Raw genomic sequence first — 14493 nt, 5'->3', positions numbered from 1 at the left:
CGCATGCCACTGGTTGTGCCGTGGCCACCACGGTTCAGGTTGACTACAGTACCATACATACCCAGTTCTCGGTGGGAGGAGAAAACCCCACCGATTAAAATAAGAAAATAGAAAGCACGGTGAATTGAATACATACTACCTTTTTTCTTCTTCTTTTGGAAGGAAAATTTTTGCTCAATAGCTTTCACTTCTTCCGCCGAGATGAAATGACGGACGTTGTAGCTCACCCCCACCCTGTTGAGGTGGCCCCGCACGTGGTTCGCCAGCCCGATCCCGTTGTGAAACCTGTCTGGGCAGTAGGGACATTTCCTCTCCTCATTCTTCAGCATGGGTGAGTCGGAGTCCAAGAGGTCATCCAGCTCCAGAGGACCCTCCAGAGGAGCGTCCAACAGGAGCATATCCAAGGGAAGGGGCTCTTCCATCACGAATTCCCGGGAAGGGAGTGTTGTTTTCTTCTTGAACGGCTTCCCCCGGGGCCGCTTCGTCGCCTTGGGGTGCAGGTTCACCTCCTCCAGGAGGACGATGGGGACCATCTTCCGCAACTGCTGCTGCTGCTCCTCCGAAGCTATCGAAGAGTCCGTGGCTTTCAAGGTGTCTCTGAACGTCCTCTTGAGGTCCAAGGCAGCTTGAGGGATGGTGACGGGTTTGATGCCTCTGTTCTCGCTCAAATCTACTTCTGTGCTTACGGAGATCTCCTCTTCCATGCTCCCAGTGTCGCTGGCCAACATCCACTTGTGCCTGAGCTCCTCCAGGCCCATCGGGTGGCTCCTGAGACCGTCGCCTTCTCCTTCAAGGTGCTGAGCTGCTGCTTTTTTTTTCAACTGCTGCAGAGCATACTGGGAATAAGCTTTAGCGGAAGAAAAACCGGACAACCCCAGGTTTTTGTGTGGGGCAGCGTACGGAGCTGCTTTCCTGGCATGAAACCCTGATGTCTGGTAGTCCTTTTTACTAGCCCCGTTGCTTTTGTCGAGTCTTGGGTGAGTTAGGGCAAAACCGTGAACACCTTCGTAATGCGATGTGCTTTCTCGGTGAGGCGGAGGGAAAAGCCGGTCTGCTTTGCCGAAATAATCAGTCTCTGCAAACCGGCCTGTCCTGGCCGGGCTGTAGGCATCTCTGCTAGTTCCCGGTTGATTTGGATCATCTTCGTACACCTCCGTGTCCCAGGAGAGGTGGGAATGGGCGTATTTCATGTGCTCCTTGAGGATGTTCTCGTTGGGGGCCGGGAAGCTGCAGAGCATACAGGTGCTGAGCCCTTTGCTGCTGCCGTGAGGTGGTACCTGCATCTGCAGGGACACGTGTTCATTTGGTTTGAAGTGTTTGTAGATGCCGTGCACGGGGCTATCCCGTATTTCTCCGCTGCCCGCGCTTCCAAAGAGATTCAAGTTCTTTGCCCCTTGGTCCTTCCTCTCCTTGACGTGCATCTTGGCATGCTGGACAAAGATCTTGGAGGAGTTTGTGCCAAAGACACACTTGGGGCACTGCAGCCGGGCTTCCCGGCCTTCGTCTGGAAACTCGTTCAACTTCTGAATCTCTTCGATAATTTTTTCCCTAGACTCTTGGTGGAGCCTTTTGTGCTGCTCCAGAGATGTGGGGTCTCCAAAGGCCCATCCGCACTCGTTGCAGCAGAACTGACACTGCCCTCCCAAAGCATCTCTGTCTTGGTCCCTCCCTGGTCCACGATTATGCTGAAGCATGTGATCCATCAAATGTTCCTTCTTCTTGAAGTAAATGCTGCACTCGATGCAGGTGTACACTGTAGGGTCCTCCTCCGGACCCAGCTCCTCTTTCCCCTGTTCCTCCAACAAGACGCTGCACACGTAGGGCCTCATTTCGATGTCGTAGGAGCTGCAGGGAGCAGGCTCCAGAGACATCAACGGGATCCGCTCCACCGAGTCTTCAGCATTTACCGTCCAGGACTGTTTGCCGACGGTGAGGTCCGCGCCGAGCTGAAGACCCGGCTTCTGGATTGTCCACTCGGCCGTGTTGAGTGGGTTGATCTCGCCCAAGTCCGAGTCGACCATCAGCCCCTTCCTGTGGGACGAGGAGCTCTCCAGGGATTTGGACTTGCCAAGGACAGGGTTTAGCGTTTTTCTGAACACCGTCGGAGTCAGCGGAGGAGGCACTTCACGCACGGACTGTCCCCGAAAGGGCAAGTTGGTTGCTACATCTGTCGGCTTACTTATGTCTTTGTAGTGAGGACTTGGGCTTTTGTTGGGTCTAGAAATCCAGTCAACCCTCTGGACTCCCCTCTTACTTTTATCTAAGTGCTCTTTGCTGAGGCCTTCAAGTTGCTTTGGTTCATTTTTAAGATATTTCTCTTCCCCGCCGCCAACCGATGCCCCAGCACAAGGGCTGGGCGTCTCTGCTGCCACCTTGCCACCGTCCAGGTCCTCGGAGTCGCTCTCCAGTTGCTCAGGATCCACCTGCACAGTATTTACAACCTGGGGCTCCACGGCGAATGCCGACTCCTTTCCACACCGCGAGTCTTTCGAGTCCTTCAAGCCAGAGAGTCTCTCTAAAGTGCTTTCTTCTCTCCCATCGCTCACTCTCGTCTCCAGGGCAGAGGTGTCCCAGGTCACGCTGCCAGACACAGTCATGTTTCGCAAGTCTAGGGAGCTCCTGGCATCTGTTCTGTACAAAGCCTTCTTGAACTCCAAATGCTCTTCATTCGTGGAGCTGCAAATAAGTTTTGAGAGTTAGTAACCGGTTAATGGGATAATACAAACATTTCCATTTACAAAAGGGTTGTCCTAGAACCAGAGCGAGCCTGCGTGGTGTTATGCCATAACACCAGCTGGGGGTTTCGCGGTTACTTCCATACTGCCCCAAATACTAAAGACTTGGGACAAAAATGAGTCCATCCCTTTCCACCCTCCCTTGGCTAGAATCATTTCTGCATTTTCTCCTAGGCTTGCTTCAAGCTCGTTTCAGCAACGGCTGTATGTGTTCCCTACAGCGGCTCTTCCGTGTTCGTGCCAGGCACAACAGGAGCATTGAGTTCCCATCACCACGTCACCAATTCCTGCCTTGGGCCAGAAGTCATCTTCCCCTTGCTCCACCCCACTCTCTGCTTCTCCTTGCCTTTCCCCTCCTAACTTCTCGGGATGCTTGGACACCTTATTGCCTCCTTTTTACCCAGCTCAACGGGGATATTTGCTCTTAGCGATGACACTTGTCACTATCAGGCCAAAGAACAAGCCAACGAGCTCTTCAAAGTTGCATAAAAACAGATTTAAGTGCCAATGTGGACCATACCAAAGGTCTCTGGGACCAAAGGATGGTTTTTCTCTGTGATTAAATGAAAGTTCCTGGGTGATCCCTCTCCACAGCAGGGGTAAGAAGTCTTTCTTCCCTGTGCGGAGACTCCAAGTCACAGTGGATCAAGGTGGTTCCTCCTCTCCATCCTCTTCCAAACCCTCCGCAAGGACGCCAAAGCTGGCAAGACCCCATCAAACAGCTGGAGAACATAAAAGCCTCCACGGGGTGAGCTCTACAGTGGGATTGGGTGGCCCCATGCCACCCAGATGGGTGCTGTGGGTACCACTGTGGCACCAAAGACGTGTTGTGTGTTAGAGAGGGGTGAAGCACGCCCACGGGCAGTCCCAGCCTGGTGGTTTTAAAAATCCTACACTGGGCTTGGAGGCTTTTTCGGGGAATAAGAAGGGACATGGTGAGGGCCATGAGGGTGCAACAGAGGCACTTGATGTTCTCTGAGATGCCTCAAGGGATTGGAGACATCTGGCACAGGACCAACAGTTATGAGACAGGATCTACAAAACCCTTCTGTGGGGATGGTGGAGAGGCTCGGTGGGGAAGCAGAGAGCCTCAAACGGTACCAGATCCCCACATTTAGGCTTCTGAACTGGGGCCCAGGAGACCCAGGAGCCCCGATGGCCCTAATGGCAGCTTCACGGGGGTTTGGCAGATACTGGCTCTGGGGGCGAGTAGATTTGACGCGTCCACCGAACCGCAGAGCGAGGCAAGATTCCTCCGCATCCCCATCCCTGCCCTAAGGGTGCAACCCAGATTCTGTCCTCCACAGCCAGCTTCATGCCCGGCTTCTCCCTCTACACAGCATCCGTGGCACAGATGCACGGCCAAAAGCGGGATGCAAACCGCATCGCCGCTCCTGTCACCTGCTAAACCATCCCTAGGGAGGAAACCTGCCGGACCACAGAGCCCAATGCCGGGAGAAGCCCGGTGACTCGAGACCTCGTGCAAGGAGCTGCTCCAGGGGCAGCAAAACACTATCTCACGGGTCAAGTTGTGCTGCCAGGAGAACAAAGCACCTTTGTTGGAGGCAGCAGGGCTGCCAGTTCCACAGGGTTCTTGCGCTGCCTCTCTCTCTCCTTCTTTTTTAAACCTATTTATTTCCAGCTTGTTCCTGGAAAAAGCCAGGTTTAGGGGTGAACTGACCCTCCCGCCCCACCACACTCGCCCTCCCGGCTCCAAACCTTTCTCTATTTTTACTCATGAGAAATTGCTGCGGACTGGAGGACGGGCTCACCATTGTCTGTGGCGTGATATCAGGGAAATGCGATTCCCATATGCACTGTAAACCCTGCAAATGTTATTAAAAATAACTCGCTAAGGAAACCGCTGGCCCAGGAAGGATCAGTCGACAGCAGATACTAAAATAAGCCCATTAAAACGTGCTGGGCATTGGTTGCATTGCTAAACAGGCTAAGACAGAGAGTGATTCTGAGCCAGGCGTGGGTCCCCAATGCCATGAGAAGGGACAAGGACCCTTGCCTTGCACGAGCCTTGGGCTGGCACCCCAAAATCTGCCTTTTTCAGGGTACTCAGAACTGCTTGGGACACCCCTTAACGGCTTCAGGACACCCAATACAACCAAATCAAGCAGCCACCTCCCAGCATCTCCTTCTCCCTTGCAGCAGGGACAGCCCCAGCAGCACCGAGGGGAACTGGGATGGCTCCGAGGGGAACCGGGATGGCTCCGAGGGGAACCGGGATGGCTCCGAGGGGTGATTTAGGGTAGGCAGAAGCAGGGTGGTTTGTTGGGAAGCAGGACAAAACACGATTAATTAGAGCAACCAACACCGCTCTGCAGCAAGGGGACTGTGCTGGCTGGCTCTCAAGGGACCTGCTGACGTCCTCAACGGTGGGACAACCTTCTCTGGGGACAGCCAGGGAGATATTTTGGGGCTTTGTGTAACTGGAGTACCATCAGCAAGGGAAGACGAGCTCCCAGGCACTCCCCGCTCTGTGACATCCCTTGGGAACTTACCCGTGTTCGGTCCTGTGAGCTGTGGCTGGGACGGCACCGGGGAGGGCGGGATCAGGCTCATCTGCAACAGAGAGGAAAGCTCCAAGGTCAGTGCCCAAGTAAGGCTTCTTCAGTGCAATTTGCAATAAAGTGATTTTTGTGTGTGTGTGTTAAAAAAGCTTTCCCAGCAGATAAACCCCCTCTGCTCCTGCTGCCCATCCTTCCCTCCTACAGCCGGGTCCGGATTACGGGAGGATTTCCAAGCCACACTTAAGAGGGTTTAATCCCGCGCGCAACTATTTGATGTATAATCGTTCCTGCAGCTAAGCAGTTTAACAGGAAGATGCACGTGCCGCTGGCCGTGGTCCCGCCACCCCTCCTCGCTGGAGAGGTATCCGGCACGGAACCGCGGCTGAGCGGCTGGAGAAGGGTTGTCTTGGTCCACCCTGCGAAGAAGACCAGTCCCCCCAGCTCTACGGATGGGGATCACAAGCCTCTCCGGTGCCGGTGTGCTTCTCTGCCCTTGGACCAGCATGCAGGGCTTCTCTGGGTGCCCAAGCATCATCTGGGGCTTGGAGGAGCTTTGCTTTGCTCCGGTGTTGGCTAAACCCCCCCGGATGGCTTCTGGGCTAAATCATCTCCAATCCTACTCGCGAGAAGATGCAAGGCAGAATTTCAGGCAGCGATGAGAGGCAAACAAACGCCTCCTGAAGATCTGCAGGGTCTGCTGAGATATATCAGACCCAGCTACATCCTTCCTCAAGAGGAGAAAAGCCTTTGGCTGTGTCCAGCAAAAACATCTGGATCGAACCTACCTGGCCCAGAGGCTCCATCAGCCAGGGCTGAGCTCGGGGCAGGACATGGGGGTCTTGCTCCTCATGCCGGCTCCCCCCCGTCCTGGTCCAGCCACGCGTCACCTGTCCCAGCTGCATGAAAAGCAGGGACTCACTTGTTATTACAGGCAAGGCTGGGAGCTTGGGGAAGCTGAGGCGTAGCTGGGTGAATCCACATTGTTTCCTGCTGCGAACCAGCCCCAGGCAAGCAAGCTTGCTGCTGGAACAAGGAACTAGCCCACGTCCCTGCTCCCATCATCATCATCATCATCCTGGGTCATGGGATGCCCAGCAGCCCAGCTCCAGGCAAGCAAGCTTGCTGCTGGGACAAGGAATTGTCCCCCGTCCCTGCTCCCATCATCATCATCATCATCTTAGGTCATGGGCAGCCTGGCCCCGGGCAAGCAAGCTTGCTGCTAGGACAAGGAATTGTCCCGCATCCCTGCTCCCATCGTCATCGTCTTGGGTCATGGGATGCCCAGCAGCCCAAGAGTTGCCTGGAGCTCACCAACACCATGGAAGTAACTAAGAAGCCATGGGAAGGAGGCATCCACAGCATGATGGAGGGCGCAGACCCAGCACAGACCATGCCTGGGGCTCGTGGAGAAAAGAAAGGGACATGCAAGGAGCAGCTCAGCCTCCGCCACGCACCGTCCAACAACCCAGAGAGCCTTTAATGTTGAACACAAAGACGAGAGCGAGCAGGATCAAGCTGCGCATCCTGCAGAGGAAACGGGGAGCGCTTTGGAAACACACAGCCAAGGAGATGGGGTTTGCTGCAACAGTCTGCGGGCTCAGCCTGTGAGAGCCTCTACAGCCCAAACTGACCTCTGTTCCCTCCGGGATGGACGCAGCCGCTCACAGTTTGCATTTATTCTATGGATTACTGGTTGTGTGCTGTAAATGTGGTATTCAGGCCACCACGCTGGTTATGGAGATGGGGGAGGCAGGGCAGGACCTGCCCTGAAAGCAGAGGAGGGATGTGAAAAGCCAGGGTTGGCTTCCCATCCTTCTAACGTCTTAGGTGAGCCACCTTAGAGGCGAGACTTTTAAGCCTGAGCATCTCCAGCCTGTAGGTCTCATCCGGAGATGATGAGGTTGGAGCTCTTTCATCTAGATGCAGAGCTGGGACCACGCACATCATCAGGGTTTATCCGGCATCCGTGCTGTCAGAGCCTGTCCTGGAGAGGTGGCAGCATCCCTAGCTCCCAGATCAGGTCCTTTTGGCTTTAAAAACATTTTGGAAAAGGCCGGCGGGATCCACGGCCAAGCTGCCGAGGTCACGGGAGACCGGCAGCATTCATTCAGGAAAGCCTGAGTCACCAACCGGCCGGGGCGGGAATGCCGGGAAAAAACCCAACCCTCCCAAATCGGCAGATTTTAAACACTTCCATAAATCCCCAGCGCGTGGATGGAGAGGGGCAGAGAGCACCGATAGTGAGAAAGGACGGTGGTGGCAGGAGCCTTCCAGGGACTCTTTTGTTCTCCGGAGCTCCAGCACGGCTCCTATTTTTAGAAACTGTCTCCTTTAGAGGAAAACATGCGGTGATTTATCTTTCTCCTGATGAGCACGTAACTGCACTCCCTGCAAATCCTGGTTTCTTGGAAACAGCGAGAGATGAGGGAGTTTAATGTCTTGGACTTAGGAGGCTCAAATTTACCCTCTATGGTAATCCAGCAAGAGCTGCTCCTCTAACCACAGGAGTGTGGCTGCAGCTTTTCCCCAAGAGAGCACGGCAAATCTGAATTCATTTTTGAGCTCACGGTCTCTCCTTCAAGAGGTCAAACACCCTCGTATCGGGCCCACGGGTCTCTCCTCTCTGTTTTTCCTCTATCCCAAGAGTTAAAGCAACCCAGCCAGGACATCAAGACACTTTCAAAATTGAGCCATCACATGAGCCCGTGGCCAAAACACACAAAGAAAACCAGAGCTAAGGGAAAAACTCGTGAGTTTCCCAGTACAGGAGCAGTTACGCGGAGACCAGGAGCTCTCCTAGACACGGCGGACCCAGCTCTAGACAAATTCAGCAATGGTTAATTACGTAACATATTTCAAAGGTCGCGGATTAAGAAATACCAACATCTCCAGAAAAGCCAAAAGAGCCCTGGCTCACCGAGGCCATAACCGTCAGGGCTGATAAGCAGAGGGTAATGGCATGCTCAAGAGGCTCAGTCATGTACCAGGGTGCAAAAATTTTGCCTAAACCTTCACCACCACCCCCCCCAAAAACACCAGGATGCACCTTGAGGTGCTTTTCCACGTCACTGCTCTTCATACGGCAGATACTTCCTACACAAAGGGTCTGGTTTATTTTGTACCAGAGCTACCCAACATGTATTTTAAGCCTAACGACACACCAAATGGTAGCTGTGATAATTAGCAAGGTTGCTCCACTGCGTCAGGAGCTCACAGATGTTGATAGATCCAACATCCAACGAAGCGAGGCCAATGAAGGTCCCCAGCCAGCGAGGACTGGAGGACGTCATGGATGAAGCCAGGCCAGGGCAGTTGGGCTCATTCCACTTCAAGATGAGAGCATGAAGGTGCTGCCTACAGCCACTAACTGGAGGCTGTAGAGATAACAAAGCCAAACTCCTCCTGGACACGCGCAACGAGAGGACAAGGAAGTTGCAATATGGGAAGCTCTTCCTTGTGAGAGTGGGGGATCCCTGGAGATGCTCAAAACTCAACTTGATGGGGCTTGAACAACCTAACTTTGAAGCTGGCTGTGCTTTGAGCACAGGGGTGGGATGAAGACCTCTGGAGGGTCCTTCCAACCTCAATTATTCTGTGATTTTAGGACTAAAAACCCAAAGAAGTTCAACAGTCTAAAGCCAAGAGGTCTTCTGGATGGTGGTTTCCATCAAGACCCTAAACCACCTCAAAACAGGGAGACAATCTCTCCTCTGAAGAGTTCCAACCAAGAAACTATATTCTCCAGAAAGTTTTCTACCCAGCTCCCAGAAGATGTCTAGTGACAGTCTAAAAGAGCATAAAGGAGCGAAAATTTAAAGAAAACTCTAGAATCTAAAAAAATACTATTCTTTCCCAAACTTTAAAAGCTGTTCAACTGCGTAAGGCTCCATCCCCTGAATACAACAGAAGGTTTCCCTTCCACACAATCCTCCAGGATGGGAGGAAGGACACCTACCTGGCCTCAACGTGCTTTCTGCATCTCATATCTCAGCAATAAAGGATGAGGAGGGAGACTCAGCTCCAACTCAAGCTCTCCAGCAGCTCCCAGATCAGCTGGGTTCCTACTGCAGAAGGGCCGGCACTTCCAAAGGACATTGGTCTGAGGCTGCGGTGAACCCATCTCCAGTCAAGGGAGGAAAAAAGGAGGTTCCTCCAGAAGGTGATGACTTGGTTTGGACCAGAACTGGACTCTTAAAAAATCAAAAATTAAGGAAATTGGACAGGAATTTGCAATACCACTTTTCTGAGCAATCTGAGTGCTTCCAAAAGCCCTCAAAAGTAGATGATCATCTCCAAAAAGCCTTCACTGAGTCTACACATGCTGTCCCAGGCTTTGTGTTTTTCCAGCCTATCTAAACAAATGGAAAAAAAAGAGGCAAGAAGAGATATTTTATCTCCTCTACAGCCGGGCTGAGGGACCTTGCCATTTGAGCAATGGTATTAGGCAAGGGGTGAGTTATTGCATCATCTTCCGAGTAACGCAAGATGTCGCAAGGCATGATTTAGCTCTGGAATTAAAGACTAGGTCCTACTTAAGGCTCATGCTTTAATCTCGGGTGTTTAATTTGAGAGCAAAAGGTACCAGAAGAAATGCTCGCTGGCACCAGCAGCTGATACAGGTTCTGCATATCGTAAATAACCTGGGAAAAAAAAAGTTTTGGCTCAACACGTGGCTTTCCATGGTCCAAAAACACAAGAGCAACCAGCAGTGCCAAAAAAAACAGCACACAGACCCGCACAGTGGGATTACTGCTTGATAGCAGTGGGAAAACACCGTGCCCCCGTGCCATGGTGGTGCTGGAGCCAAGCGGTGGCCAGGCAAGCAGCTGGGCATTCGCTGGCATGCTACCACCCAACCCAGCCATGGGGATTTCTGCCGCCTTGGATAGCACAGATTTGGGTTTCTTACCAGTGAAATGAGCAATCCCACGCCGGAAACATTCAGTCACCCAGGACTACGAGATGGCCAAGAAATAGGAGGGGGTTTCCAGCCCCCAGCATCATAGGAGCTATTTAGCTCCCCAAAAGCTCACTGAAAATGCAGGGAAGCGGGAGCTTCATTTCCCACATCCCAGCCCATCTCTAAATCCATCCCACAGCCCCAAACTTGGCTCTTCCAGCCCAAAACAGCCATCCAAGCCCACCTTCTCCAAGGCCACATCCATGCTAGCAGAGCCACAGCAGGTCCAAGCCAAGCTGGGCTTGTGTTTGCAGTGCAAACAGTGGCATTCGGTGGGCAGAGGTGCCGTCAGCACTTTTGCTCGGCAATCCTGACATTCCCTGGACGCGAGCACGTGGCTCCAGGCTGAGAGCGGGCAACAGAAGCAAAACGTGGAGATCCTACAAAAGAAGGCGCAACCGGCAGCTCTTTCCTCTCCAACCCACTCTAAATAGGGCCAACACGTGAAGGCAAGGCTTTGCATGAGGACCATGAGGTGCTCCACGGCAGAGCTTGCACAAGAGAAGACTACCACCTGCACCCCAGCATCCCCTGTCCACCAAAAGCACCTGGATGAGCAACCTGGGTGCTCTGCATGCATCAGGCTCAGCCTGGAGCTGTTTGGGTGGCCACCCATGCCAGATTCAAGCTCTTCGATGGTATTCCTGCCCCAAATCCCCAGGGTAGACGTCGCTTCCATTGCTCTGTGCTTGGAACAGCCACTCTTCAGCAGAAATCATTTCACCCACGGTCTCACGTGAGCGTCCAAACGCTCTCCCTGGAGCCAGACAAGACGATCGTGTTCTCTGACCCTTTGCTGTGGCTTGCCAGAAGCAAGCTGGAGATTTTGCTCGTGCTCCTGAATACAGATGAGCTGGTGTAAGGACAGGCTTTGCTGCGGGAGGGCTTGGCCAGACACACGAACTTCACATTTCCTCCTGAAAATGGGCACGTTTGGGGTTGTTTTTCCTGCACGTAGCTCCGGGTTCTGCTCCAATGAAAGCTCTCGGCCATTTGCAGATAGAAGCGAGAGACGTTTCTTTCTCCTTTGCGCCGCGTGGCAGTTCAGGGCAGTATTTAAGGACGCTCCTAAGCCTGTGGGCAGGTGACCTTGAGGACAGGAGCTCTTCAAAGCATGGCGTGCTGGCAGCACATCGCGTCTCATCTGACTCAGGCTTAGCTGGCTGCTGACGGTGCCGGGGATGGTGCCGTTGTGTTCACCCAACACCGACAGCTCCGTGTTCGCTTCTGCTTGGGCTTCCCAGGAGCGGCAGGGGTCTTTTAACCCCTCTGCAGGCACAGGGTGCTGGAATTTCGTGTGTTTAAGAGCTGGAAACGCCCAGGGTTGTGCAACCAGCATCCAGGTGCTGATATTTCTGCTGCTGGACTTTGTACAGGCAGGAAAAGACACCACAAAGGGCCCAAGCAATGGCAGACCATGAAGAGTGAAGCAGATAAACACTTACGTACGCAATGCGTCTGCTCTAGTCCCAGGAGATGGACGCCGTAGCCTCGCACTCAAGGGGATCAGCTCGTTGCAGTGGGATTATATTAATAACCCACTCTTGGGAGCTGCTTGTGTTTTAACCCACGCTCTGGCCTGGGAGGAGCTGCCTGGGTTGGGACTTTGCTCAGCTTGCGGCAGCGGCTGGACTGGGGAGCTTGGAGGACTCTGTATGATCGCTGCAAGGGGGGTGAAGCAGACTCTGCTGATGAAAGAACGACGTCCAGCCCCGTAATGGGGTGAAAAACCCAACACAGGGGTAAGAGCATCGTGAAGGGATGCAGCTCAGCGCTCCCCAGCCAAAGGATCCCACATTTTTAATTGCATCAGTGCTATCTTCTGCCAAATTATTCACCCGTCGACTCACCAAGGCCACACCGAGCTGTAGTAATCCCTGTACGAGCAGAACCATCCGTACGTGGTCCCTCTGGCTCCTCGAGCTGCTTAGCAATGCTGGAGACGATGCAAAAAGAGGAGGCAGGACTGTGCAGGCAGAGTACAGGCAGCATGAATACAGACCAAAACCACAACGAACGGTGCTCCAAGTGCTGGCAGCCGTGGTGACATCCATCCTGCTTGGTCTTTTTTTGAGCCAGTTCAGTGGAGAAGTACTGGAAGAGATGGGATTGGGCACAAAAGCAAGGACTGCAGATATCTCCGGGGAGGGACAGAGACGGCTGCCAGAGGAGCAGGTCAGAGCTCTTCTCCTCCACGACTTGAGGCTTATCTCAACATAGCGACTCATGTGGGATCTCTCCACTGAGAAAGGCCGGACGCAAGACATCCAAAAGGCATTTGGGAAGCCAGGGATCAGCACAATTCCCATCCTTTGGTCTCCTCCTTGGGTTCGTTTTGTACGTGGGGATGGAGGTTGACCCCCCCAGAGACACCGTGGCACCTCCATCCTTGGAGATCTTCCAAGCTGGACAAACTGCTCTTGCTTTGGCGTTAGCCCTCCAACCCAAATCCTCCTTTCTACCCAAAAAGATGTTGAGGCTAAACAAGAAGCACCCCAAATATTTTTTCCCCAGCTTCATAAAGGCTTTGCGCTTGGTGCTCTCTGCTTGTCCCCAGTATTAATCCGGGCACAAACAACCAAACCATCCCCCAACAACTGAACTTCAAGGGGTAGCAGCCTTCAGTGGGGGCTCAGAGACCTCCCAAAGCCTTGCTAAGGCAGAAGATAAAATGATTTTGGTGCAGAAGGAGCCAAAACCTCCTGCCTTTTGCTTCAGCAAGTCCTTGGCCTGTGCCTGATTTGGGGAGGAAAAAAAAAAAAAATAAAAATCAAATCCCATTTCCAGCGATTGCCCCACTTTGGGCTCGGGAAGCCCCATGAGCCCAGGAGCATCATCTGAAACGGCAGCATGGGAAGAGGCTGGGGGGCCATAAAGCAACTGAGAGGTTGGAGGGGCAGGTCTGGATGGCAGATGAGTCAGGGATTGGCTCTCCTCACTGCCCAACCCAGAGAACAGGCACAACATCTTGGTCCCATCAAGTCCAAAGAGCTCTTGGCAAGAGAAACCACAGTACCGGGAACCCCAGAGCAGGAGACAAGGACCTCCAGGCACTACCAAAACCAGCAACACCCCAACATCAGCATTACTAGAAAATTTGAAGACAACCGTGAGCCGCGGAGCAAGGACAAACGCGCAGACGTTTCCCATAGGAGAAGACCACGGCGACCACGGTGGCTCCGGGCCAAAGCCACCCTGTGTTCCCCATCCACCAGCAACACGTGGTGATGGCTGCTGGTCTCAACGGGCACTGGAAACCTTGAAGCGACCAGTGACCACCCGTCCTTCCCAACGGATGGGCTTCGGGGCAAGCACCGGTCTCCCCTCCAGTTGCCACCTCCCCTAAAATTAGAGCCCATGGGTTTCCACCCTCCTTTCGCACAGGAGCAGGGGGGATCACATCCCTGCATGGAATCGATCCCGTCTACTGGATCCCCTGTTTGGTTTCTAGGTGAAAAATAGGATTTGCTTTCACCCTGCCTGGACACCACAGACCCCAAGACCCCATGCGAGACCGTAGGCACGTGGCCCGGCGTCCTACCACGCGCGCGGGGACGAGCGGGTCCCTCTTGCCTCCGTCACCGGCAGCAGTTCGGGGTTATCCTGTCCCCACTATCGCAACCGGTTCTCCCTCGAGCAGTTAGAAAAGCAACGCCTGCTCAGGAAGTGGTCTCTGCAGCAGACGGAGGTGGGGAACGGCACTGCTGCAAGGGGAGGGTACTGGATGTGCTGACTCAGCATCCCAGCGAGCTCTAGCTCGTCCCGGCAACCCGGCAGCTCAGAGCATGGCACGCAAGACCCCCCGGCTCCTCTCCGGCATCCCGCTTGGGCGGCGAGGCCAAGCGATGCACCGCGGACCCAGAAAAACACCGAATGGCTCCAAGCCCACCAGCACCCGTTTTCCACAGAGGGTTTCCCAATGCCACCAAGCCCTGGTCCCTCCTTCGCTTGGCTCTCGCTGTGCAGGATTTCCCTGCCATTGCTGTCACGCCCAAGCTTAACTCTTCCCCTTGAAACACAGACCCAGCACCCTGGCTGTCTCTCAGCTTGGCTCTGCCCAGGCACGCTCCATCCAGCGGCTCCAGAGTTCGTTCTTGCCGGCGCAGACAGATCAGTGCGTGTTGCATCTGTACAAAAACCCACTCGAACCTCTCTGGATGAGACCTCTGCGTTATCGAGTGAGCCCTGGATTGCTCTGTGGGCCATCCCTGGGTGCTGAGCAGATGTTTCATGGGAGGCGATGGCTTCCCCATGTGCTCGGCGGCCGTGTTTCTCA

General features: G+C 53.8%; 1 protein-coding gene across 3 annotated transcripts in view; it reads right to left on the bottom strand.

Moving 5' to 3' along the window:
* WIZ (WIZ zinc finger) overlaps positions 1-14493 on the bottom strand; it is a 58303-nt gene that overhangs the window by 18375 nt on the left and 25435 nt on the right. For 2 of the 3 annotated variants that reach the window (XM_052798895.1, XM_052798897.1), the window contains exons 3-4: positions 5249-5309; positions 137-2676 (exon numbers count right to left, since the gene is read on the bottom strand). In XM_052798895.1, coding sequence (XP_052654855.1) covers positions 137-2676; positions 5249-5309 — 2601 coding nt within the window. The remainder of the gene's footprint in view (positions 1-136; positions 2677-5248; positions 5310-14493) is intronic. The other variant, XM_052798896.1, reaches the window with a different exon arrangement.

Source organism: Harpia harpyja, chromosome 10 (assembly GCF_026419915.1).
Source record: "Harpia harpyja isolate bHarHar1 chromosome 10, bHarHar1 primary haplotype, whole genome shotgun sequence".
NCBI lineage: Eukaryota > Metazoa > Chordata > Aves > Accipitriformes > Accipitridae > Harpia > Harpia harpyja.
The sequence above is the reverse complement of the archived record's forward strand: the minus strand, read 5'-3'. Positions and strand labels throughout refer to the sequence as shown.